This window comes from Pristis pectinata, chromosome 1, assembly GCF_009764475.1.
Source record: "Pristis pectinata isolate sPriPec2 chromosome 1, sPriPec2.1.pri, whole genome shotgun sequence".
Taxonomy (NCBI): domain Eukaryota; kingdom Metazoa; phylum Chordata; class Chondrichthyes; order Rhinopristiformes; family Pristidae; genus Pristis; species Pristis pectinata.
Window position 1 is genome coordinate 104,803,216 of NC_067405.1, and position 27,612 is coordinate 104,830,827.

The 27,612-nt window shown below is 37.1% G+C and overlaps 1 protein-coding gene across 1 annotated transcript; it reads left to right on the forward strand.

Annotated features, from left to right (window-relative positions):
* Positions 1-233: 233 nt before the first annotated feature.
* nubpl (nucleotide binding protein-like) lies at positions 234-25,748 on the forward strand. The gene is made up of 11 exons (XM_052026317.1): positions 234-367; positions 3,983-4,130; positions 4,888-4,922; positions 8,417-8,501; positions 11,587-11,626; positions 11,761-11,851; positions 12,475-12,568; positions 15,344-15,429; positions 20,509-20,629; positions 20,795-20,877; positions 24,668-25,748. Exons 1-11 carry the CDS (start codon positions 239-241, stop codon positions 24,728-24,730), a joined length of 975 nt encoding a protein of 324 aa, XP_051882277.1. The 5' UTR covers positions 234-238; the 3' UTR covers positions 24,731-25,748.
* The last annotated feature ends 1,864 nt before the right edge of the window (positions 25,749-27,612 follow it).

Sequence of the window (27,612 nt, forward strand, 5' to 3'; positions counted from 1 at the left end):
GGCCGTCGTCAGGGCATCCTTGCGGCCAAGCACCAGTGAACGGTGGGATCGGATGGTTTTACAGTCACGTTCGTTGTGTGTGGAGAGGAGGAGTTGGGGAGAGAACTGGCGATCAGTTTCCAGCTGCATCCGTGGCTAAAACACGACACTAACATCGACTCGCCTTCCCCCACCCGTGTTATCTCGCTAGGGCGAATAGCGCTGCGCGTCTTTTGTTGTTGGGGATGGTCGCCCTGTAATGACGCGGCGCGGACGTGCGAGGGGCGGGCAGGCGGTGACCGGCGGTTGGATGGCGCAGCTGTGCGGAGCCGGGCGGTGTCACCTCGGGGCAAGTGCGGCCTTGGCAGCCCGTGTGGCGCGCTTCTGGGTGGGTGTCCCCTGAATGTTTGTCCCCTCCCCCCATGTACCCTGGCCGGCTGCTTGTGGGGTTCTGCAATTCAGCGAGGGCGCAGTTCAGTACTGTGTTTAAATGGGCAGCTCTTGCATTTTTATTTGAATCACCTGTGTTAAACGACTCTCCCAACTCCAGTTACAGTTTATTGATTGGGTGGGTTCCTTAAGCAGATCCTGTTGGTTCTGAATTTTAATTGGTGAGATTCTATGGAGTCGGTTTCAAGTCGTGCTGCCCGTACGGAGCGCCTCTCTCATGTCATCAGTTTGCCTGTTAAGCTGTTGCCGAAACGCTCTGGTGACTTCCGTTACCTCATCCATATACTTGTTCTTCGCTTTCATTGATTTCATTACACTTCGCCAACGCCCGTTTGTCTTCTCCATCCACTGTTGGCCTGCATCATATCTTCGAAATATGTCAGCTTTTATTGGCACATCATGATCTCGAGGTCTTGTTGACTTAGAATTGAGTCAACGTTGATCGTCTTTGTCTAGTTGGTTCTCTTTAGTGTCCTTGTCAAACTGAGCCATGGACTGAACTGAATGTCAGCTGTTCAGATTTTAGCATGTATTTGGGCAACTGTGTCAGTGAAAAACAACTTGGTAGTCAGATGCTCACCCTCTGACATTCTGCTTTGCCACTGGAGTCACCAGTGAGTTCAGCAGTGTGGTATTGATGAGGTTACTGACAACAGCAACCCCATTCATTTGAATGGAATTGCCAACCCTGTGGAAAAAGGCAAATGGTTTACTTGTTCTACTTTGGTTGAAGTGTTCTCAGGTGTTTTAATTTTAACATGAAATACAAGCACTCAGCCCTTAAACCTATTCTGCCATTCAAGAAGATCATATATGATAAGATATATCTACCTAACTCTGTCTTACAAATATTCAAAGTTTCCTTTTCCACTCTTTGAAGAAGAAAGTTCCAGAGTCATAGCCCTCTGAGAGAAAAAAATGTTACCTAATTTTTGTCATAATTGGGTGACCCCATGGTTTTTGTTCTAGATTCTCCCAAAAGAGGAAACATCCTCCCCATATCCATTCTGTCAAGACGTCTTCATGATCTTATCTGCTTCAATCAAGTCACCTCTACCAAATAATCCTCGCCCAGATGGTCCAACCTTTCCTCATAAGATAACCGGACCATTCAATTTTATATCTATTAGAACTATTTTTAAATGTCTGACTATAGAACAGTTGTAAGCAAAAGTTCAAAAGCTAAAGTCTGTCCATGTATTCTGGGATAGGGCCTTAGGATATGGCTGTTAAGGATTGTTTGTGGCACACGGCCCAATCCACGTCATTGGGATGTTAGGTGTATGGGCAGAAACTTGATCCAGCATAATCAAGTTCTGTCATCTTCAGCAGTGTGTTTCAAATGACTTGCATTTCTCTCGCTCTCTTTTTCATTCATGATTCATTAATGTAAATTGTGCACAGTGAATTCACTTTGCAAGGCGTATTATTACTTGAGAGCTACCTTACAGTGAACTTCATTTAAGTAGGCTGATTTCATGCTCACAGTTGTTCCTAGTGCCTGTAAGTTGTGATAGAATCTTCCAAAATATCCTTTAAGAAGTGATTGCAACATGTAGGTGCCAGCTAATATTTTCACAAATAATCCTTCAGCATGAGATATCATAATTTACATTTATCATCTGGTTAAAGTCTTCCTGAACTCTATTAATTATATTTTGTAACTTGTCTAATGAAAGTATATCTGATATGTCAATATGTGAAAAAGAAATAGATTAGGTAAAACTAATATGAATTTCTTACAGACTTGTATAGGAAAATTTAGATTAAGGAAATCATGGAGAAATCAAGCAAACATTTTGTCTTCTCAGAAAAAATCACAGCCAACCTCCTGGAAATGGTAGTACAAATCTACAGTGAACAAGAAGCTGAAAGATATTGGCATTATTTTTAAATGATGATTAGAGAAATTATTAGGGCCAAAAGCTGATAATCCTCAGGACATGATGACAGCATCCAAAGGTTTTGATAGAGTGCATTGGTTGTCATTTTCCAAAATGTAATACATCATAAAACTGTTACCTCAGAATAGAAGAGAGCAAATGTAACTTAAGAAAGGGGGAAGAAAGAAAAGGACTGCAAATCAGTTGGCCTGATGGTCTCCTTAAAGTTTAGCAGCTCCGTAATTGTGGAGCATCAATCTAAATTTTTGTTCCTTCTATGCAATTGGACATAAATTCACAATCTTTGACTCTGGCTAGTGCCACCAGCTGAGCCACTGATGACAGTGGGTTGATAGATTTCTGAACAAATAAACTGGAGCAGGCTCAGGGGGAGAGGGGGTGGGGCTATGTAGCCTTCTCTTGCTCCTTTGTCTTATGTTGATGGGTGATATCTGTTGACACTTTATTTGTGAATCGAGTTGCAACACTCCCTTTGTTCAATTACGCTGTGGCTCTTTGTCATTTAGAAAACATATCCAATCAACTGTCAAACCTTGTAATACTGAAAAGTTAATGCAATCAAGAATGGAAAGATGCAAATTATGAGCAAAGAAGAGACTGATTTGATTTGAATAAAATTACTAGCTTTCAGTAAAATGTGGATTCAGTTGGAGTCAGCATTACTGGGCTGTATCTTGCATCTGAGTTTCCACAAGGATTTGTATCGGCAAATTGCATCCAGTGCTCTGCGAGTTTTGGTGAGTTGGGATTATACTCAAAGTTGCCGTGCAAATCTATTAGCTGAAGCTGTATGAAATATCTTGTATGAAGTAAAGCAATCATGCTGTGCAATTGAGCACCTGATTACTGAACAGATGACTGAACTACTGAACAGTGCACAGGGATTACTAGAAAATTAAACAAATTGATTTCTGCAGAGTCAAGTCTTAATTGTTCACTGGTCAACCAATTAGTGTTGGATTGAGCGATCTGAGATGCATAAGCATTCGGTTGCAATGTGATGAGCCCTGATAAATGAGTCACTCAGTGAAAACAGGCATTTCTGACCTGGAAATACAGTTAAGTACAATGTGCAGAGTGCTGGGAGGAACTATCTTCTGCAAATTCAATTATTGTAAAAAAAGTGGGTATGCAAGTGTGAAGAAGTTGAGAATGCTTTTTTGAGTAATTTTGCTCAGACGAAACCATTAGCTGCAAATGTGCACAGACTACAGGTACATTTTTAATATTTGGGAGTATATTCCTTGATTAAACAAGAATTTCCTCCAATACTATTAATTATTTTGGAAGGAGTAATGGCGACTGCACAAATAATACTACACACAAGAATGCAATGCATTCCAGATTAAACAGTGTTTGTAGTTTTTGCATGATACGTGTCCAGCTAAAGAAGGTCAGGAAATATCTGAAATGATTTGACATTTCAAGTAAATGACATTTTATCAGAACTTGTCAAATTCTAATGAATAGTCATGAATCTTTATTTTTCCACAAATGCTGACTAACTTTAATTTTTAAATTTAATTGTAATTTATTAATTTAATTTTAATTTAATTTTTAATTTAATTTGTTTTTGTCAGGTTTCCAGGATCCCTGATAGTTTGCTTTTGTTTGTGCATTCTCTTATTTGTGTGTATTGTTGTTTTAAGTCTTCAGGATCTAATACTGAATCAGTACAGGAAAGACAAAAACGACTGATGGCTCGGGGACTCCCAAAGCAAAAAGTGATTCCTGGAGTGAAACATATTATTGTTGTAGCCTCAGGAAAAGGAGGTGTTGGAAAATCAACCACTGCAGGTATGAAGATTTCTAAATGTTAATTTTTTTTTACAATATGAATTCCAAAATTCTTGGGAATGGCATTCTTTCTGCTATAGATCTAATCTTGCAAAATGTTGGAATGATAGTAAACATGGCTATATTTGAGTCATAAAAATCAGAATGAATTATTGCCTTTTGCTTATTTTTTAAACTGTGCAAATATAACATCCTGTGGAGCTAGAAATAAAACAACCAAACTCAAAAATTTAAATTCACCAATTTTCTCGGTTTTACAAAAGTACCTGAAGCACTTAAGCAGTTTAAAGCTGTTAGTATAAATGAAATCAGTGTTTCCATTGATTTGATGAACAGAAGTTTAATACATCTGGAAATCTGCCACAATTCTAAAGGTCACCAAATTGAGGGCAAGTGGAACTGTTTTCGTTATTCCAGACATGAAACATTTTAATGTATTTGAATGAAAATAAGTTGAATTGTGGCATAATCCTTGTTAGGTTTCTTCTTCCCACACATCCATGTAGATGCTCTGTTTCTCTGTAATCACTTGTAAGAGGGGAAAAGTAAAATAGTAAGGAGGCACTTGAGGTTTACCACCCTGAAATTTTTTTCTTTTTCTTTCAAGTGGAATGCAGAAAGGGAGTATGTAGTTGGGGAAAATGCTCATTGTTTGTTTGCCAACTGAAAATTCTCAAGCTGCTCAGCTAGTGTTTATTTGAAATTCTGATATACAAGAATGATATAAAATGCTAATAAAAGTTTATTTAAATTTCAGTGAATTTGGCTCTGGGATTAGCAACCGACGAATTGGTAGGTATATTTCCTTTTGGAATGCACAAGTTTTTTGAAGCATCGTGTAAATGAAATACTTGTATGAAAATTGATATCCAAATTGTAGAGTTAATAATTTGTCCCAGCAAAAATTTATTTGCATGACTGGTAACCCTTGTCATTTTCAAATATAGAAGAACTTTAGGAGATGGTGAACCACTGTTAGTCTGTTCACATGCAGAAAAATAAAGAATGACTGCTTTAAAGAAGGACAACTTTTTTCTGATGTAGTTAGTAGGCATCTCCACTGAAGCACAAAGAAATAATGACCCCAGAGTGGATAAATATGAGGTTGAGTCCACTCCATTCTCCAAAAGTATCAAATCATAACTCTTTGAGCATGTATCAGTTTCAGAATTCAGCATATCCATCTCTTTTCTTTCTCTCCAGATTATCTATAAATCAGTTATCTTTCTTTTCTCATACATCTGCCCATTAGTTGGTTAAGGGCTACGTAGAGGAATTTAAATCTGATGCATAAAGCAACTGCATACTAATGCATATGTATACATCCTTAAAGTACTCGGTAATTGTGGTGGATGGGTAACTGGGGGAGGAGCCTTACGACTTTGACCATGCAGTGATTTTATTTTTGGTGCATATGCATTCTTTGTTCTTCATGTAGTTGAACTGGTTATGGGATCCCCGTTATATTATGGAAGCTTAAGTTGCATTGGTTCGCTGGAAATATTGTGTTGTTAATAACTGAAGTATTAAAAATTGTCAGTGACAACATCATCAAAGTAAGGTTTATGGATCGATTTTTTTTAAATGTTGAATTAAGTGTATTTAACCAAAACACATCTATTATTTCTGACAGAGTGATCTGGTAAGAACAATAGTGGGCTTTTATTGGGGACTTAATCGAACTGCAATTTCCAGGGTATATGCACAGATAGCTGGACAGCTGTAAAAGCTTTACCATAGAACTATCTTATTCAGAGACTTGAGGATTCAAGCCATGAAGTTGAGGTATTTGACAGCTAGATGCCGACTGACCACATCAAAGAAAAAGTTGTTATCCTTTAAAACAGGCATTCTTTACTTCTTTAAATCTGGATCCCAAAACAATGTCTCACTGCCCTCTCAAGTTCCAAATGACAGGGTTTCTCAGTCCTGTTTGTGGCAACTGACCATGTCAACTTGTTGTCTTTGAAAGCTTTAATGATTGAAGTAACATAATGCCACAAATCATGCTAATATTTATTGGGCAATTTTAGCTGATTTCAACATTTGAATTGTTTGAACAACATGCATTGAACATGATTGGGTAGCCCTGGCATTCAAAAAGGGAAGAAAAAGGAAAAAGTGAATTTAAAACGTTAAAAAATCTGGTATCAGGGTAACAGTACAAGTTTAGTCCAAGCAGGCACTTTCTGACCATGCACCCACATGACATGCATCATATTTGTCCACACCTTCTTCCTCAACCACACTCTCCGCATTCCCTCCCCCTCACGACCTCCTGTTTACCCCTCCATCCCCACCCCCCATTCCTCATAACTGCAATCTTTCCCAAGGTGAGGTTATTTCCCAACCAGTGGTCACTCTCCCAGGTTGCAGCACTAATGCCACCTGAATAATCTAGCCTGCAAAAAGAGAAGTGCCAGATGTAGGCAGGTAATGGATATGCCAAGGTGGCAGCAGCTGAGTTACATTGAATATGAATGTTTCATAGCAGGATTAACCCATCTCCATCTTCCGGCAAACACTGTGACCCAACACACGCTGTTGCGACCTATAATTTAAGAATCATTATTTTAAAGAGTGATTATGCTTTTAATGGCTTGATTAGTCTTAATTATTGCAAATAACCTCATGCAGAAATTTTATTTTGCGTGATCTCTCATTTCTTTATATTGACAGCTTTTTTTTTGATATGACTTAGATTTTTTCTTAACTTGTCTCTTTGTTCTGTCAGTCCCAATTTTCTTTCCCTTTTGTTTGCTCAAGATTTTTATGTTGAATAATGCACCTAACTTGCTTTACATCGCTCTGCCACCTTAAGGATTCTTCAAAGTGGTTGTGGAGATGGGTATTTGTCCTATTCACAAGGCTCCTAGATTCCTATAGAGGGCACCATACTATTTTGACTGATGGTCACACATCACGATGTCAAAACCTGCATGTATCATCAGTTTGCTATTGACAGAAACCAAACCAATATTGGCAAGTTGTCAAAGCTTAATTTTTCCATCTGAGATGAAGAAAAAATGTTTCAAGTGCTGTAGTATTTAATAAAGATGATGCTTAAGCTGATACATATTTGAATGTTTTTCCAATAATTCCACAGAGCTTTAATAGTTTTCCAGCAGGATATTTGATCAGATCCTGCAATTCTGACTGCTGCTGTGACATGAAGAGTTGGTATTTAATTAATTTGACCCAAACAATCTGCAAGGAAACATTGACAGTAATTTCTGAAATGTTTCTCAGCAAAACCATCTTGCTCATTGTTTTCTCGTTTTAAAAATAAATCATGATAAAATGTTAGAATTTTATGTTTTAGTTTTTTTTACAGTGTTTTTCAGACATGCTAGACTGGTGTGAAATAGTAATAACTGTGTGCAAATTTTATGCAAGGTACAAGGTGGTACTACAGTGTATCTTCTTGAACAGAGACTTTTCATCTGTAGACTAAAAAAAAGAATCTTTGAAGGCTAGATGTATTGTTCACATTAGTATCACACAATTAGTGACATTAGTCCATTTATCACTTTTTTTTATGGCACTGCATTCCACATCCTGCGCTCTTTTGAGGGAGGGTGATGGGTGTGGACTGGGAGTATTTCACAGGATCTTCTTGAAGTCTTCTACAGCCTAGTGCTTGATTGAAATTCATGCTCATTGAAGTCAAGTTTATTGTCATATGCACAAGTACGTGTACGCACAAGTGCAATGAAAAACTTACTTGCAGCAGCATCACAGGCACACCATCATATAAGCAGCATTCACAAGAAAAAACATAAATTAAACATAAATTATACGCAATTTTTACAAGAAAGAACGCAATTAGAACAAAAAAAGATCCATTTTAGTGCAAAGTTATCAAAGTGGTCATAATGATTAAGACGTGCATATAATACTGCTGCCTCTCTCTAATTTCTTGTTAGAAGAGGCAATAATAATATGATCTAAGTGTGAGATTTTTATAATATAGATTTTCATAGAAGGCTAATTAGCATGAGCTGATTAAAAGAAAAAAATCAGAAACCTGAAATAGAAACATTCAGAAATAGTAAATATCTAGAAAAAAGGTACAAAGCTTACAATTTGAGCATGATGCCATGAGAATCAAGGGTATTTCTGGTATTACTGATGGTGGTGTTTTATTCCACGATGTGCTGTATCTTTTGAGGAATTAATCGTTCTGTTGCAATACTCCTCTTGGTTGCATTGATATTAAGGTTGAATATATCTAAGAATATTGACTTGAATTATATGGCTATTCAGTATCTTCTTTAATCTTTAAGCGTGTGGGGCTGCTGGATGCAGATGTGCATGGTCCTTCTATTCCACGCATGATGAACTTGAAAGGGAACCCAGCTTTAACGGACGGTAGGTTTCTTAATGTCAATATAAAAATTCTACATACAATGTGAAATTCTGTGTTGTACCACAGGAGTAAGATCAGAAAACAATATCATTAAAATGGGTTATGATTATAGTATAACCAAACTATATGTTTTTTTAATTCCTATTTGTTTTTATATAAATAGTAATTAATCTGGGAAGGATATGTGTTGAGAAGACTTAAGTAATGAACCCCTCAAAGAAGGAAAAGGATGAACAATCTGGCTAATTGTGTTACCTAAACTAAGGGTATTTCTGGTACTCTTTATTTCATTTGCAATCCTACATTAACCTGGAAGAGACATAACTTTGAATACGTTTTAGGGCACACCATGCTGAAATTCTTTGGACATAACTGAAATATTTAAGTAAGTAGCAACCTTTGGCTGGAAACTTCTGCATGTTAAGTATCGTGGCAGTACATCAAAACTGGAATAGTTAGCTTTATGAGTTTGGCAAGGATAGAGGTAGTATCGTTCAGTTTTATCTACATCCATCATGTAAGGAGACATTTTTAATGGTTTTGAATTGCTTTGTTTTATTTTAAATTTTGTAACAATTTTCTGGTCATTTAAATGTTCAGTTAATCAGTTATTGAGATGGCATTGCATTTGACAATAAAAGTGTCATTGGCGAAATGTATAATTTTGAATAAAGCTATGGAGAACAAGTCTCTGAATATATCTAAGAAGGAAGGATAGATTTCTGGACACAAAATATCAAAGGGTGTTAGGAGAGATCAGGAATATGGCATTGGATGATATGATTAGCCTTGATTGTATTGGAAGAGCTAAATGGCCTACTCCTGCTCCTAGTTTCTTTGCTCCTGTGTAATGTAGGGATAGTGCCAAAGTAGGGTTGCAATCCCTCAGACTAGAGAAGCAATGGCCTGATAGAGCTATGTTCACTGAACCAGACCTATCTATCAATGCCTTGTATTCCCACATCACTATTACTGGTTGCATCCTATCCCATCAGCGACACAGCCACCTGATATAACAGCACAGTGGTACGACATTAAGAAGAAAGAGCTCTGGACATTCTGAACAATGAAGTTGATACCAGGGTATCCCAAGACATTAGATCAACCGTGTACAAAGACAGCTCTGGGAACCTCTCTGCCACTGATGATAGTCTTCCATTGTGCTAATGACAAGAATGAAGAGTTCAAAACCATTTTCAGCTGTAAGTCCTAGGTGATTGATGACCGTAATAGATGACTGAGGTCCCTGACACAAGTCTGAAAGCCTTCAACCAATTTAATCCACGTGAAGTACGATAAAGCACTAATGGAGCACATTAGATCTCTTGAAATCTTTGGACTCCAACTGAATTCCAGCAGATAAAACTCGAAGCCTGTGGCTCTGACTCTGACATGTTATTTCCAATACAGCTGCAATGGCATCTATTCAACTTTGCAGAAAACTATCAAGCTAACTTCTGCCCATAAAAATCAGGACAATTCCAATTTGGCCATTTGCTGTACCAACAGACTCTCAATCATCAGCAAATAAATGGAAGGTAGTTACTCAGTAATAATTTGTTCATTGATATTCACTTTGTTTCACTCTCGGATCATTCTGCTCCAGGCCTAATAATAGCCGGCTTTTAGAAATTAATCAAGAGCTGAATTCCAGAGATGTGGTGTCAGTGATGGCCATTGACATCAAGTTGGTAGTTAACTGAATGAAATCCAGGAGTCCTTGGATCATAAATCTGAAGTCAATGGAAATCAATAGGCAGGGAGACTGGGAGCAGTGGTGGGGTGTGAGATACTCCAGTGGTTGGTATTACACTCAACATCCAGGTTGCATCACCATTGACCAGAATTTTAACTGGACCAGGCACATGTATATACTGGCACAAGAATAGGCCAGAACATGGGTAGTCTGTGGCAAACAATTTATCTACTGATGACATAAACCCTTTCCTTGACCTGCAAGGTATGCCAGGAGTGTAATGGGCACATTTCACGCCAAGTCACACATCTTCCCAAGTTAAACATTAGAATATTCTTTCCTTGACTACTTGGCCAAAATCATGCATCTGCCAGCATCTTTGTACTTTCACGACATGGATGACAGTGGTTCCAGAAAATGTCTTGCTGTCATCTTTTGAGGACAACTGGGCAAGGGAAATAAACGCTGGCTATGCCTGCAATACTCATGTCAGTTTGATGAATGAATTCTTTAAAAACCTGGAGTTGTTATGCACTTGGTTTCAGGTGTAAAGAATATATCTTGCATTTTTTAGCTCTTGAGGGAATGTTGTTATCCATTTAGTTTTTAGTTCCTGTAATTTTAGTTATAGCCATTTCCTGTATGTCTATGTCTCTTTTACAATATTTTCTTTGACTACTATTGCCAAGTCTTTTACTTGAATTCTATAGGTGTATGCATTGAACTCAAATAAAAGACTTGGCAAATGGTCCCTGATGGGTGTAGTGCTGTAAACTGAAACACTTTTCAGGCAATGTCTAATTTTCTCTAGTCCCAAAAGTAGTCTGAAAGCAACTTTATTTTTATGTTTTGTTTATGATTTGAATTAGAGCATCTTGACATCAGGATGAGGGGGGAGTTCTTTTCCTCCAGTTCTCTGCTGCTGATGTTACCACTACTACTAGTTGTAGTTGTGAACTTGGTGTTGCCTCATAAAGTCCATCTATTTCTTCAGTCAGAAATATTGGTGCTTGTTATTTGCCTTTATAAATCTACTAACCTTGAAAATAATAAGTGTCATATATTAATAACCAATTTTGTTATATATAATAACCCAATACTATTTGCCGTTCATCCTAATTGCAGTTACCACAGTTGAAAAGAAAAGCAATCAGAAGGACCTCTTGACGAAAACCATTTTTAAATAGACATTGAAATCTGTGTGACCTTTTCCTGATGTACCATAAAAGCTTTTAAAAATGCCCATCCCCACCTTCTTTGTGCCTGGCAAATATAATGTGTCTGCTTCTCCATAGCATAATGCATGAATATGTTGTTTGCATTTAGTGGATGGGGTTATGGATGTGGTTTACAATAAACATTCCAATTATCATAGCTTTTTCTTTTAAAAGGCAACTTGATGATACCCTTAGTGAATTACGGAATTAGTTGGTAAGCATTTTCTATTCAATGATATTCCATCTTCTTTGTATTAGTGAATTAATTACAAGTCAGTCATGAAATAGTTTTCTGTCAGTGTTTTTAAGTGCATTTTGAATATGTGTTTTTTTTTTGCCTGTTTGCAGCATGTCGATGGGTTTTCTGGTGGAGGAAACAGCACCAATTGTTTGGCGAGGTCTCATGGTGATGTCAGCAATAGAAAAGCTGTTGAGACAAGTGAGGAACAACCTCTTCTGATGTATTTTTTTAATATTAAAGTAATCACTGCAGAAGTAATGCTAACCACCAAGCACCTTTTAACTTGCTTCCACATAAACATATTCCTTGTGCTAGCAGCAATCTTCCGTGACAGCAGCTCTTTTACGTTTATTGGAATGTTTGTTAATCTTGATTTCCTAAATATCAGAGTGGCTCATAATCTGAAATCAGGAATTTATGATATGCAAAAGCTCTGAGTTCTTACCAATTGGCAAAACGGCTTGGTGTTATGTCAACCGTACAAGACCTTTCATTTGATGATTATGTTTTCAAATGTGCTCATAAGTTTTTAACACAGATAGCTATATGATTTTTTTTTTAAGTTAGTGATTTCTCCTTGCTCTCAATGTCTTTAAACAGAAATAATTTTGTGAATTGTTGCTTATTTTAATTTTGCTTATTTAATTTGTTTTGCCTAGAGCATGAATTTTCTAATTTAGCATGTATTGTCTAATTTAGCATCAAGTACTTTTTGCAGATAGGCTATTAATTTCATTTACATTTCAAAAATCAGATATTTACTGGATGATTAAAAATTCTCAAAGTGCCTTGCTATTAGACATTTTCTATGTATGCTGTAGGTTGACTGGGGTCAATTGGACTACCTTGTTATAGATATGCCACCTGGCACAGGGGATGTGCAGCTTTCCATCTCTCAAAACGTACCTATTTCAGGTAGGTAAAAGTAATTTATTTATAGTGAAAACCTGTCAATGTTATATCACAGGATAAGTTGTACTCTTATTGTGACTGGGTTTTCTCTTTTGGATTTGGTTTCTCTGCACAACAGATGATTATAAACTGGCACGCTGACAGAATATTTAAAGTACTAGTTCCAGAAAACATTTTGAGTTTGGATTAGTGGTTTTGTACAACACAGATTTTTTTTCTTAGTTTGTATATTGCAGAGTAATTTGACTTGCGACTTTGAATATTTATTAAGTAAATTAATGTAATGGGGGGGGGGGGAAGGCTGCCTCAATCTGGGTCTCAATAATTTAGTATTTTTTTCCAATTGTAGATCAAAGTAATTATTCCCTTCACAATGCCACTTTCTAAAATTTGAATTAAAGTTAAAGCCAATAAAATGTGTAATTTTCCTGTATTTTGTTTTTCCAAGGCCAAGAGCACAGATATGGCAACTTAGTACCATACATCTGGCTTTGAGGCACTGCAACAAGGAATAGGAAAAATAGGAGAGCATATTTGACTTGACAATCTGGATTCCACACACCACCACATCTTTACTGGCTTGCTACATTCAGCTGTTGTTAATTAAATACAGAACACAATAAAACACACCAACGTCTTTGCTAGCGACTATACTTTTATTTAATCATGATTAGTTCAATCAACTCAAAGATTCACTATGTAGTTTCAAACAATTACTTAACTCTTTTGCTTCACAACTCTTTTAGTTACATAACTCTTTAGTTTATTTTTACAACTTTCAAAACCCATTACTTGTATTCAAATATTACCCACTCTTGATGAATTTGGCTGGAGTTTCATCTAAGCGAGTTCTTCTCAGAGTCCCTGTTTCAGGGTCCTCTTCAGTGATTGGTCTCCAGAGTCACTACTGCTGGTTGTCTCTTAAGGTACCTTTTTATGCATTTCTTTGTATACCTTCCAAACATGTTTAGTTCTTTATTGCCATTTACACAGCTGTGATTCCAAATCTTATCCATGAGTATATGTTTCTTTAACTTCTTCAAATTCCTTCTGGTTCCATTTGACAATTACTTCAACTATTTGATCCCTCAATTATCAGAATGTTTGTTTGAGCTGTTGTAATTTATCAAACCATCCTTTCCACGAGAGCTCACTTCCCAAAACATCTACATTTACTTGTTCTGTCCTCCAACAAGCTCACAGTGCGATGGTTTATAGTGGGATAGTTCACAAGGGTATAAAGCTGTCTCACCTATGTTCTCAATTGATACTGACCAGGTGTCAATTATATGACCCTCCTTCACCGTGCTTCTTTGTCCTATGATTCCCAACATCTGTTCCTAGCCAGCAGAGTTCATCCCAGAGCCTGATAGGATACCTGACATTGATCTGGCTGCTACACAGCAATGACTGTTACAAAGAACTGCCATTGTCATCATGTCTCTATTACAGTCAATTGATAAGCAATTTTTTTTAAAAAAAGGAAATTACTAGAAATGTTTAATGTACAGGTAGCATTTCTGGAGAGAGAAACAAGGTTGATGTTTCGGGTCAATAATCTTTCATCTTAACTAGGAAAAGTTAGAAATCAAATATTTCAGGGAAAATGGACTAGTGGATATAATAAACGAAATATGTGTTTGGGTAGAGACCAAGAGAGATTGTCATAAATTATGATGACATTGGCTGAGAGAGGTTAGTAAACCCAAGTGTACATTCAGGAGGGAAAGGTATCTAGTCTTCCTTCTGGACAGGTTATATCCCTCAGGACTCAACAGTGAATTCCACAATTTCAGACAACCAGCCTTTCTGGTTTCATCAGAACTGGCCAGTCCTGATAAAAGGTTATCAACCTGTAACTTCAACTCAATTTTTTACTTTCCACAAAGCCGCCTGAGCTGCCATGTATTTTCAGCATTCACTTTTATTTCCAATTTCTCGCAACTGCACGGTTTTGTATTTCACTGTTTCGGCATTGTTGTTTTTCTCCCTTTGGTACTCATTCATATCCTCCTTGCATTTCCTCCAGACATATCAACTACAGTTAACAGGCCTTCACTGCTCTCTCTTAGATGACAATACCACCACTTGAGTCCTTCATTCTTTGTAAGCAGTCACACATCTCTTTTTTCTCCAACTCTCGCCCTTCTCTGTAACTTCAAATGTGTTTGATGTCTTACTTTTCCATATTCCAATGGAAGCTCATCAACCTAAAACATTAACTGTTTCACTTTCTGTAAATGCTGGCCTGGCCTCCTGGGTATTCTTAGCATTTTCTGTTCTTACTTTTCGATACATAAATTTAAATACTGTTTGAAATATGAAGTATCACATCATTACTTTGATTTAAGATAAAGTAAAATATTAAATTTGAACCAACAAACTGCTGGAGGAACTCAGTGGGTCGAGCAATATCTGTCGGGGGGTGGGGGGGAGGAATTGTCAACACTTTGGGTCGAAACCCTGTGTAAGGTTTAGACCCAAAACGTCGACAGTTCCTTCCCCCGACAGATGCTACTCAACTCACTGAGTTCCTCCAGCAGATTTTATCGCTACAGGTTGTAGTATCTGCAGTCTCTTGTGTCTCCATGTTAAATTTCAGAGTACTCAGCTGTAGTTTTTCATAGCTGAGGTAGGTAGAAAAGAAGCATTTTTTAGACTATGACAGGAAATTCCCACTTATGACTGAATAATTGAGAGTTCATTTGACATACTTTCGGAAATGCTTTCATGTGGCTCCAAAGAGATGGCACTCTAATGGAATGTACTTGCTTTTAGGAGCTGTTATTGTTTCTACTCCCCAGGACATCGCTTTATTGGATGCACAGCGAGCAGCAAAAATGTTTCAAAAAGTTAGTGTTCCTGTAAGTACAATTTATGGAAATTATGTCTTGTTTAGGTTCATAATTAAAACAGAGTTGGGCATCTAAGAATAAATTACTGAGTTCATATTGTTACATGATACTTAATTTCTGTACCAGATAAAAATAGAATTTGAGGTTAGGCTGTGGAAGACTTTCTGCTTGCTAAAGGCCAAGAATAATTTGTTTACAGAACATATTTAGAAATGGGATTCTCTGCTGTGAATAATTTTTCAAGTGGAACGAACCCATTCAATTTTTCAAATTACTATCTCAGTTAAATTTAAGGAAAGAATAGTAAAATATGGGAAAACAAGCATGTGTAGAGAAAATATCTGCAGAAACTTCGGACCAAATTTCACTGGATAAGGCAATTGGCATGCAGATTTATCGAGACAGATCTTGTAATAGTTTCTTTTTCTACTGGCTTTCTATTTATCTCCTCTCTTGAAGGAGATAACTACTGAATGATGTACAATTCCATAGCAGCTTATAAACTGTAAAGTAAATTGTCCAAATGATCATTCCCAATATATAAGCTGAGACACAAAGAATGGAGACACAGTTAGCCAGTTGGGACATTGCAACCCATCCTAATCTTGTCAGTGTAGATGCAGCATTTGCTTGATAATGATCAGCAGTTGCAACTTGGTGTCTGACTCTTTGCAGCCTATGTCTGAGGGACACTGAGGTTTAGCCAATTCCACCTCCTGTCATCCCTACCATTGAAAAGAAATTAAATTTACTTATGACCTTGAACTGTAACTCTTGTAAACAGCAGGATGATGTATATATTTGAACAGCTGTGTCTTTATACTAGAGTCTGACTCTAGATTGGCACAGTAATGCCACGGGAAATCTACTACTGTAACTATGAATTTCTTTTAGTTCGGTCATTATTGCAGATTGCAACAACACATCAAGAATATTTTTTCTGTATTGTTGCACATAGTAGAAAGAAGAAAAACAGCTTTTAAATTTTTTTTAAAGCAAGGAATTGGATTAAGAATATAATGCAGCACTGATTTTCACCTGTCCATTTAGTTCTTGAGCTTAGGCACCAGTTTGGTGGAAAATGTTATCCTAAGGTCATTGCTTGAAACTAACAGTGGATTATATGGAAAGCATCTGCTGGGTTCTTCAAATCTGCAAACTGGTATAGGAATTCCCAGCCCTCTGAACCATTGGGACATATAGCAAAGAAACAAGCCAAGTCGGTGCCGACTACCGATCCCACATTTATCTCATTTTTATTCTCCTCGTATTCCTACAGTTCCTTCCAGATTCTGCCACTCACCTACATGTTTACAACGATCAATTAACCTGCCAGTGTTGGGGGGAGAAAACCCATGTGGGCACAGGGAGAAAGTGCAAACTCCAGACAGGCAGCATCTGAGGTCAGGATTGAACCTGGGTCTTGAATGTTGTGCCACTGTGCTGCCCGCAGGGTCATACACTTAATTGTTCAGCAAAGCTGCAAATGTATCTATTTGAATAAAATTGTTACATTAATAGATTTTTTAAAATGATAATTCCAAATAAAATGAAATGAAACAAACTATGTAGGATGACAATATCTTTTAAATATTTGAACCATGGAATTGATGAGTTCATGAATGGTATTCATATTTATTATTAAAGGTAGCTAAGTAGGGCTGCATCATTTTAATGGTAAACTTGCTTTTGGTTCTGGTGAATCACGCAATTAAGATGTACGCAGCTTCCATGTTATAAATCAATACAAATTTGACTGGATGAATACATGATTCTTCTGCCTTCAAAACTTTGCACTAAATATTATTTTTATTTCTTTTACTTTCAGAATATTGGTACTGTAGGATGTGGATTTGTTAGCTCTTTTGGGCATAAGTGCTCATTCAAGTTTAGTGTTATATGTATAATGAAATGCCCTTTACTCTACCATATGTTATATGTTTTAGTGTGAGAATAGTGCAACAGTGTGATATTTTCACATTCACTTCTTGTGCATCTCTGAATAGGAGAGTTGAATAGATTTCCAGATTCAATTTGCAGATAATTTTGAGATACATGTACATGCCCACTGTCACAAACCAGCAACAAAAGAAACACACTGAGCATGATTCAGTGTTAAAAACTATTTTATTAATCACTACTTATGATAATACGTAAAATAAAAGTTAAAAAAAAATGTTAGTATGTTAGAATTCAAGAATGTTAAACCTTGAACGTTAACCCCAAAACTAAACTCTTCGTGTGTGTGTGTGACAAAGTCCAAAACTCCCAGTTCCGGAATGGTTCTTAAAGTTCAGTTCCGCAAGCCATAAGGTGAAACATGAGCAAGGGCTTCTTCAACAACCACCGTTGTCTGAAGATAAGATGTAGATGTAGAAAAACATAGAGAGAGTACATACGAAATCCAAATGTTCCACGATGGAACCCAAACGACACTTCAGTGTTTACTCGGTAGTGACTTCCTCACCCCGAAAAGCATCCGAACCGTGGTCGTCCACATACAAATACCTGTTTCCTTCTACAGGTCAGCAACAAAGTGAACTCCACCGGATTACTTCCAACTTCCATACATGGATTTCAGTGGCAAACACAGTTATTGTTTCTCATCCATCGATAGAGAAAACAAGCAGGCTGGTGTCTCTCTCCCTTCTCTCTCTCTCTCTTTCCTTCTTCTTCTTCTCCAACAACGTCATTACGTCCTTTATCTTCTATTGACGTAAGCACGCCCCACACACACATACACACACACTCTCTATCTTAAAGGGACTTTCACTGAGTCCGTAACACCACATTATAAGTTTGTATTTATGCAATACATTAACTTTTTCTTTAATTAAAATGAGCCTTTCTGGTTCTTTCAAAGCACAAAATACTAGAGGGATGGGCCTCTCTTATTATTGGCCCATAACTTGATGGGCTAAATGGCCTAATTCTGCTCCTATGTCTAATGCTCTTATGCCACATTGTGATGGTAGAGTTAAAAAAACCTTATTTTAAAGATATTCAAAATTTGGTTCAGAAGTTGAAAGAATATGAAGAAAGAAAGCCAGATTTGGAGTTACTTTGAGACTTCCTTGACCAAAAGATGCCCCAAAGAACTTTGGAGCCAATAAACCTTCAAAAAGAAAAGCAGGGAGGAGCCCAGGAGCTTAGGGCCCACAGAATTTGATGCTCCTTGCACAACATAGAGTAAGATTCAGATTGCAGAATATTTAGCAGAATCGATGTTTTGAAGTCTTTGAGGTTGGCAAGGAGGGCTTGGAGCATTGTTGTCTCGAGGCGTAATGTGATGTAGAATTGGAAGTATGCCTTGAGCAGGATGTTGGATTGGAAACTCATCAGTTGAACAGGATGCTAAGACTTTGCACTCTGGGTCCCAAAGTGATTGACTGATAAAGATGTATGAAGGCACAGAGAGAGCTGACTTCATGTGGGATAGAGGTGAAACATGGTTGAGTTTGGTCCTCCTGATGTTCAGAGTAAATTGTGGAAAAATTATCTTCATGAAAAAGAAAATGGCTGAAAACAGTATGGTATAAGGAAGGATTATGAAGAGACCAAATTTGGGTATTGTTTATATATGTGTGGAATTTAACCTTGTATTTCTCTACAGTACCATCAGGAAGCAATGTGTAATTGATAAAGCTTTGTAGACCAAAGTTAGATCTTGGAGGGAATTAGAGTTGCTAATAAAATTTGAAAATAAGATTGCTGGTGTTGCTTTAACCACAGATGGATAGGGAGGAGTAACAATTCAAGGTTATTCTCAGGAGTTAAATGAGAACTTGGAGAAGGATGGCATTTTGTCTCTTTCCTCTTCAAGGTCTCAGAAGTGGGGTTTAAATAGATCTAGAATGAGCAATGTATCATGATTATGAAAGACATCCCCAGGAATGTAGTTTGCAATTTTGACCAGGGCTGTGATCGGGGCAGAAGCAGGATTACACAGATGTGAATAAAGAATTTTGACCAAGTGGATGAAAGGGCTGGGAGACAGCAATACCTAGCAACTTTTGCAAAGGAAAACCAGGCTGAGTAACAGTTGTTGAATTTGGATGGATTGAAGGTGAGATTTTTGATGATATAGGTTGGGGTGAAAAGAGAAGGCTAATCCCCGAGGAAGGAAGCATTAATTGAATCTGTTAGAATAGGGATGAGAAGAGGCATTAAGTGGTTAAGAAATTAAAATATTGAGCGGTGAATTTAGAGGAACGGTTGACCTGGTGTCCAGAAACTTCAAAGTCGGATGATTGAGGCATGAATGGGTAAGGATCTGGGAGAAACTGAGGAATTAATGGCGGCAGTTGTGTACGTAGTCTCAGCTTGGAGACCAAAACGTCTGTGAATTATTAGCAATTGGGATCAAAAGTCTGGGTGGGTTTGGCAATCAGAATATTGAGACTATAAAAACTGAAAGAGGGTTGGGATTGAAGTTGCATAAATTTATTTAACATGGGATCCTAACCTCTGACACAGAGGCCCATCATCCCATGAGTCCAGATTGAATTTGAACCCAAAACAGTTGTTTTCATTAATCAAAGAGAATGATTGTACCAGATATTAAATAAATTCACCTTTAGAGCCAGGATTTTTGTTTGGATAATTGGGTTACTGTATGAATGATGAATAATGAATTTTATTTTTTAACTTTGGTTTTAATATTCTTATGCACAAAGTGGGAGGAAATATCTTTCCAGAGAAGGGTACTAAATTAGCTTACAACTAAAAGTTATTATAGATTTTGATAATTATAAATCCACATAAAGCAACAAACAATTGCCTGTTTGAAATATAAATGGAAATTTACTGCGATCTGAGTCATCAATTATGCATCAACAGTGAACCTGCTGATGTATAAACAATTTCTCCACAATCTGAATAATCGCTAAAGTATATTGTGACTCCAAATAATCAGTTGATCAATTTTAGTTTTGTGTCTATCCAATAACAAACTGATTTGATAAATGAATATATGTTATATTAGAATTATATATTAGTGACTGTGTTTCAAATGGTATTATACCTTTATTGAATTAGTCTTAACCTATTTCAACATCATAAATACTTAGCATCTCTTTCTTTTAACAGGTTCTTGGTATTGTTCAAAACATGAGTGTCTTCCAGTGTCCCAAGTGCAAACATGAGACTCACATCTTTGGGGCTGAAGGAGCAAAAGAGCTGGCAGCAAAACTTGAACTAGATGTCCTAGGTACAAAAATTAACATATCTTTAATATTAAGTTGACTGAGGTGCAATGTGTGTTCAAAAATAGTTATCTTGTATTTGATTTTTATGCCATACAATATTACATTGTCTTCAGAATTATGGTACATCATGACTAGAAAGATAAAACTTCTGATTTATCTTTTTACAGGTGATATTCCACTACATATAAATATAAGAGAAATGTCAGATAAAGGTCAACCTATTGTTGTATCTCATCCAGACAGTCCAGAGGTACGTTGCATCTTGGTTTGAACTTTTTAATATTTTTGTTCCTCCTTATAATCAATGCAAACAAAATCTCAACATTTAATATCATGCTGCTGTGTGTTTTTAGCATTGCATATCTCTTCTAAGCTTCTGAGGAAACTGAGCCAATTAATAACTTTAATATTGCGAAATGCAAAGTGATACACTTTGACAGGAAGAATGAGAAGACACAATGTAAACTGGAAGGAACAATTCTGAAAGCAGTACAAACGCAAAGATCTGGGGTCAGTTTGCATAGTTAATTGAAAGTGGTATGGAATTGTGAGAAAGTGGTTAAAAATCATATGGCATGCTGGTCTTTAACAAATGGAGGCACAAATCACAAGAGTGAGGAAGTCTTGATGAACCTTTATAAAACACTGGTTTGAGCACAACTGGAGTATTCTGTCCAGTTCTGGGTTCCACACTTTATGAAAGATGTAAAGGCAGCAAGGATTTGCTAAAATGATTCTGGAAATGAAGGGCTTTATTTATGTGTATATATTGGAGATTCTGGGATTGAAAGGGAGCAGTTACAAGGGATTCAGAAAGGTAAAACTAAGTAGATAGAGAGAAACTGTTCCTGTTGGTGGAAGGGTTGAGAACTAGAGGTCAGGGAATGAAGATGATTGGCTAAAGAACCAGAAGTGATTATGAAGAAGAACATTTTTTTGATGTAATGAGTACTTCAGGTTTGGAATGCGCTACCAGGGGTCATACTAGAGGCAGATGCAGTTGTTTTTTATTCAGTTGCATTTAAAATGGAGCTAGATGCAAATCAGAACAGAAGGAAGATGCAAGACTCTGGTGAGGGTGTGTGGAGCAGTTGTGTGGATGGAATAGGCTGGCTTGCTCTTGCATGGAACTAAGTGGTCTTCTGCACTGTGATTAAATCAAAAAACATGGAATGATAAAAAGCTGTGCAGACCTAATTTCAGTGCTGATTTCATCTCTATCAGTGGCACCACATAAGGTGATCTGTCTCTGCACTGCACAAGGTGTCGATCAGCCAGGTTTTGGTCCTCTGGTGGCTATCCGGTAATACCATGCTTGAAATAGATGTTGGAGTCACTCATGCTTTCTGTATTATGTCCCTGTTCAGTTAAGCATCGCTGAAATATCACATTTTGATTGTTTTGTTATGGAAGTCTAGAGATTAATGCATCCTGATGATGACAATCAGTGATGCCCATGGTCTAAGGAGCACCAGGTTATGTTCTTCACAAGCTTGTAGACACAATGTACAGACATTTGGGACTTCTGACGAAAGGATGCTTTGATAAGGCCACACAATGCATTGACCACCAAAGCAAGCACCAATGCAGATGAGGTTAATTTTCGTATAAGAGGAAGTCATTTGAAAGATTGTAGGTTTAGTTTGATTATCTGTTTAGCATTCCACAAACAATTGATTAGTTATAGGTTAGGTAAATCCTAATGGCTCTGGAAGGTGGTCGGTCTTGTGCAGCGCCATGTTGTTTTCTGAACTGTGCTCTCCTAGGGGTGTGCTAGCATTGATTGTTGAAGGTCTCTGGTGATTGTTGGTCTTTCACAGGTTAGTCAGGATCATTAGAAGGTGGGCTGTTTTCATGAGACTGTGGCTCATGAGAGTCGTGAGGGACTAATTGTCCTCTGGGCTTGGCCACAAGCAAAGATTGGAGGATCAGTTTGATTAGCAAGTGTGATTTTTTTCACTTGCTTTGTGGTACATATGCATCTTTTACACTGACTTCTAAGTAAATGTTCCAAAAGTCAATCTAATTTAGACCGATTTAGGTTGTTTGGCTGGTCAATGTAAAGAATCCTCTTCAAGTTAATAAAGGATGATCCACTGCATTTCCAATGGTGAAAAGCTATCTGAAGAACTGTCAATTCTTGACTGAAAGATGTTCGGACGTTATGATCAGTCTCCTGCAAGCTTTTCAGCTTCTGCAGTTGAATTGGTCATGGTTGTGAGAAGCCATCGAGAGTGAGGAGTACTTTTCTTGTACTTAGAAGTCGGTGTAAAGGATGCATATGAGCCGCACAGAGCACTGTTGCTTTGGTACCTTGGCTTTTGAATCCCTTAGCCACATGGTGTCAAGAGCTCTCCTCATGCCAATGTTATGGAGAATGCAACAAATGATGAAGAATTCAACCCTCTCCAGGGTGTAGACACTTATCTTAAAGACCCTGACAGTCCTCTCAAGTCCAGTCCACTAGGCTCATGGCATAATTACAACAGTGCTCAGCCTCACCACAGACAAGTTGGGAACAAAAGAAGCAGGAGATGCTGTATACAATTTTGTGAGCTTTATAAATCATGTAAACTGACCATTTCTGTGATTCTTGCATAAAAACACTGATATTTCCTCATATATCACACAAAATGCCGAGCAGTGGAAATGAATTTTTGAGGCTTATTGTTTGAGACAAAACTTATTTCAAAATCCAGTGTAGATGTTTTAAAGTTCTGCTTTTTTCCAATCGTGGAACAAAATTGGATTTGGAAATATTTATCTGTTGAGCTTGCGAGTAGAATAACCTTGAATACCACATGGATAAATGTTCTCCTTCCACACATTTTGGAAAACTTTATTATAATTGAGAAACAATGATAATCAATGAATATTATCTTGGAGAGGAGAGGGCTAAAAGTTAATTTCAGAAGTTGCTGAATTCTCAACTGCCAGGGCAAATGTGGAAGACAGTATTTATCTAATGGCCAAGAAATGCAGCCTCAGGGTTATGAAAGAACCTTAAAACTTTAAACTTTATTTATACAGCACGGTAACATGCCCTTATTGCCCAACAAGTCCGCGCTGCCCATTTAAACCCATGTTAACCTACATGTACATCTTTGGAATGTAGGAGAAAACCAGAGCACCTGGAAGAAACCCACGCAGACACAGGGAGAACGTACAAACAGCGACAGGAATTGAACCCTGATCACTGACACTACAATAGCATCATGCTAACCGCTACAATACTGTGCCACCCTGTTCATTGGATTAGGATTTTATCCTCTAGCTGCTTGTCAAAGCATGTTTATAACAATAATATGAATGAAAATCAAAAAACGTGTTGCATAAAATTAGTATTATCAGTGCTTTAAGGTGAGAGTGTTTGAGTTTTTTTTTAAAAGAGCTATTCTTACTTGATGTCAAAGTTGAATCTTTTAAAGTATTGTGTCATGGAAGAATATAGCAGTCTGTTAATTTAAGTGAAGTACAACTGACCACTACGGATGAAATCATGTGCTTTTCTGGGTTTGTTTTTTTGTTGGAGGTGTCTCAAAGACCCGATCCTTATACCATTGAATCATTGTTCAGAATGAGTTTATGGTGACTGATGGCCACTGATTTAACCTTAACATTTTAATTATTCTTTGCATTCATATTTATGACTAAAACAAAATATAGCTTGTCAATTGTTGAAACAAAAATGCTGAATTTTCTATGGGGAGTTGCATGTTCAGACATGACCCAGAATTGCATTCTTTTTAATTGATGACCATGACAAATGATTGCCACAGGGAGTTACTTTATGGAATGTTTTCTTTATGGCAGAAATGCATATCTGTAGTTTCACTAGCACGATGGTTTAGTTTGCAACGACTCTGCCCAAACTGCTGACATTAGTTTATTTACTTACCATAGGCATATTCTGAAATGTGTGTAGCTATATGAAGCTTTTAGTTTTGCACTTCAAGAAGGAATAACCATCAATACTCAGCATCTCCTAAATAGATCGGATAAATTATCCTAATAGTGTTTGTTTGCTTTTTGTGTTACAGGCCAATGCCTATCTGAAGCTTAGTGCTGAGGTGGTGAAAAGACTGCCAATACCTCTTAGGTGATCGGTGGGATGTTCCAGTCTGCAAATACAATCTGTTTGAAATTACCTTTTGTCTGAATTAGACAAGTTAAATTCCTGCTATGAAGACAGCTGCTGGACCAGACTTGAGCAGGTTAATGAAAGCTGGAACACATGATGCCAACAGAAAATCTTGTGACATTATAATGAATGTACATGGAGCTATCAGGTTTCGAGTCGAAATCAAGATTTAATTGCTGGTTCTAATGTGAAGTCACACTTTTTACTGACTACAGTTAAATGTGTATATTGTGATATTTTAATAAATAAAGCATAAATTGAGGGTGCTGTTTTCCAATGAAAATCTGCAAAGAATTACTTAAAAATTGCAAGAATTTGTTTTCCCTTACCCAGAGTTAATAAAAGAGTGGATGACTTGCCGACTAAATCATGTCCTTTTATTGTTCTGTACAACTTAATATTCTACTGTATTTTAATGTGGTTAATACCTTTGGCTATTCAAATATTATCTAACAGTTACCTTCTAATATTTGTCATTGAAGACTTTTGATAAACAAGTTTTAAATTTATATTTCAGAATCAAGTGTGCATTTTCTGACTTAGAAAATGAATCATTGAGTAATTGATTTTGTTTTAAATTTCCCCTTTATTTTTTTACCTTGTACCTTCATCTCTTTACAGTTGGTATCATTCTTCTTGCTTTTCTCAGTACATTTCCCCCACCCCACTGCAATGTTCATGTTCTAGAGAGTACAGGGAGTCATTACTGTTGATGGTTAATATCAGCATAAGGCCAAAATATATAGCTTACAGCAATAAACAGTGTATTTGTGTTTAAAAATAAAATTCTCAATTCTAGCTTTGCCTTGCATTAGGGAGCTGTTATGTTTAACATCTTGTATTTCAAGTCACATTAGTATGTTTTTAAATGTTGAACTTCAGAAGAAGCCTTGTTGAATTTACACCAACTCCCAGAAATGATTTGTCATACTTTTCTGTCACATAGTTTTAGAATTTTAGGTAATTTTTGTGAATTTGATCATGTCTGCATTGAAATATTGGATAGAAGTTAATAAATGGTTGAATAGAGCCTGCATAAAATAATATCTATTAAAATTAAGATGGCTCTGCAATGTTTTTAAATCCTGGGAGATGGACATGCATTAACTCTGAGGATATGGCTGTTGGATTGATGGAATCCATAGTCATTGAAATTTATCACAAGGAATTATATTCAGTTGTATAGGTAATGGTTGAGGAGGACTGTATAGAATATTTGTCTCCTGAAGGAAGTCTACAAATATGTTAGAAGATTAAGAAAAGATTTTCCAGATTGGATTTACTGGACTATTACCTGGAATGGATGAGTTACCTAGTGAGGAAAGATTGGACTGTCTAGGCTTCTATCCTGGAGTTTAGAAGAGTAAGAGGGCACTTGATTGAGACACATAAAATCCTGAGGGATCTAGACAGGATGGATGTGGCAGAATCTAGACCTGGGTGTCACAGTTTAAAAATAAAGGGTTACCCACTTAAGACCAATGAGACGTTTTGTTTTCGTCTTGGAAGGTTGTGAGTCTCAGAAGTCTTCCTCACACAGCAGTAGGAACTGAATATTTTTAAGGCAGTGGTAAATTGATTCTTGATAAGTATGAGGGTGAAAGATTACTCCAAGTAGATAGGAATGCATAATTGTGGCTACAATCAATCAGTCACTATCTTATTAAATGCAGAGAAAGTATGAGGGGTGTATAGTGGCCTACTCCCTACAAATTCATATGTTTGTATGTGATGTATTCTTGAAGAACAAGGAAAGCATTGCAGGCTAAACATTCATTTTAAAGTGGGGTGTAAGAAGACAGAGACCTGGGGATGTTTATACACAAATCCTTGAAAATGGCAGAGTAGGTTAATAAAGCAGATGTGATCTGAGATTTTATGAACGGCTGCAGAGTGCACAGAAAACACGATGTTAAACCCATCTAAAGCACCATTTTGACCCACAGGAATATTTTGACTAATTCTGGCCACCATATTTTAGCAAGACTGTGAAGATTTTTGCAAGGATACAGAAATTTACTGGTATGCTTCAAACAATGTACCATTTTAGTTACATGGATTATCAAAGAAGTCAGTTATGTTATCCTGGATTCAGAGAGGTTGAGAAAGAGGTACAATCCATGGTTAACAAAGGAGATAAAAGATAATGTTAAATTGAAGTGGCAAGGGTTAGTGATAGACCAGAGGGCTGGGAACTTTTTTTGGAACCAGCAGCAGAAGTCCACAAAGCTCTGAAGAAGGGAGAAAATGAATTTTGAGAGTAAGCTCGCATGTTGTATAAAAACAAACAGTAGAAGTTCACATGGATATCTAAATAGCAAGAGAGCAGCTAAAGTAAATATGGAGCCTCTAGAGAACTAGGCTGGTGAATTAATAACAGCAAACAAATCGCAGATAATGTTGAATAAATTTTTTGCATCAGTCTTCACCATGGAAGATATTGCTAATATCCCTAAAATATCAGATGGGTAAATAACATAGTAGAACTTACTAAGGATGAAATATTGGAGGAACTCCGAGGAGGAAACAAAAGGCAGATAAGTCACCAAGACCCAATGGACTGCACTGGAGGATTTTAAAGGAAAAGCCTGGAGAGATAGTGGGCCCATTGGTTAAAATTTTTCAAAACTCGCTGAATTCCAGGAGGGTACCAGAAGATTGGAAAACAACCTATGTAACTCCCTTGTTCAAAAAAGAGGAAGAAAGCTGGGAACTGCAGTCTAGTCAGTTTGACAGCTATTATTGGGAAGGAGCTTGAGTCAATAAAGAGGAACTAGCTAATCATTTAGGAAAGCTAACTATAATCAAAGTGATTCAATGTGGTTTTATGAAAGGGAAATCATG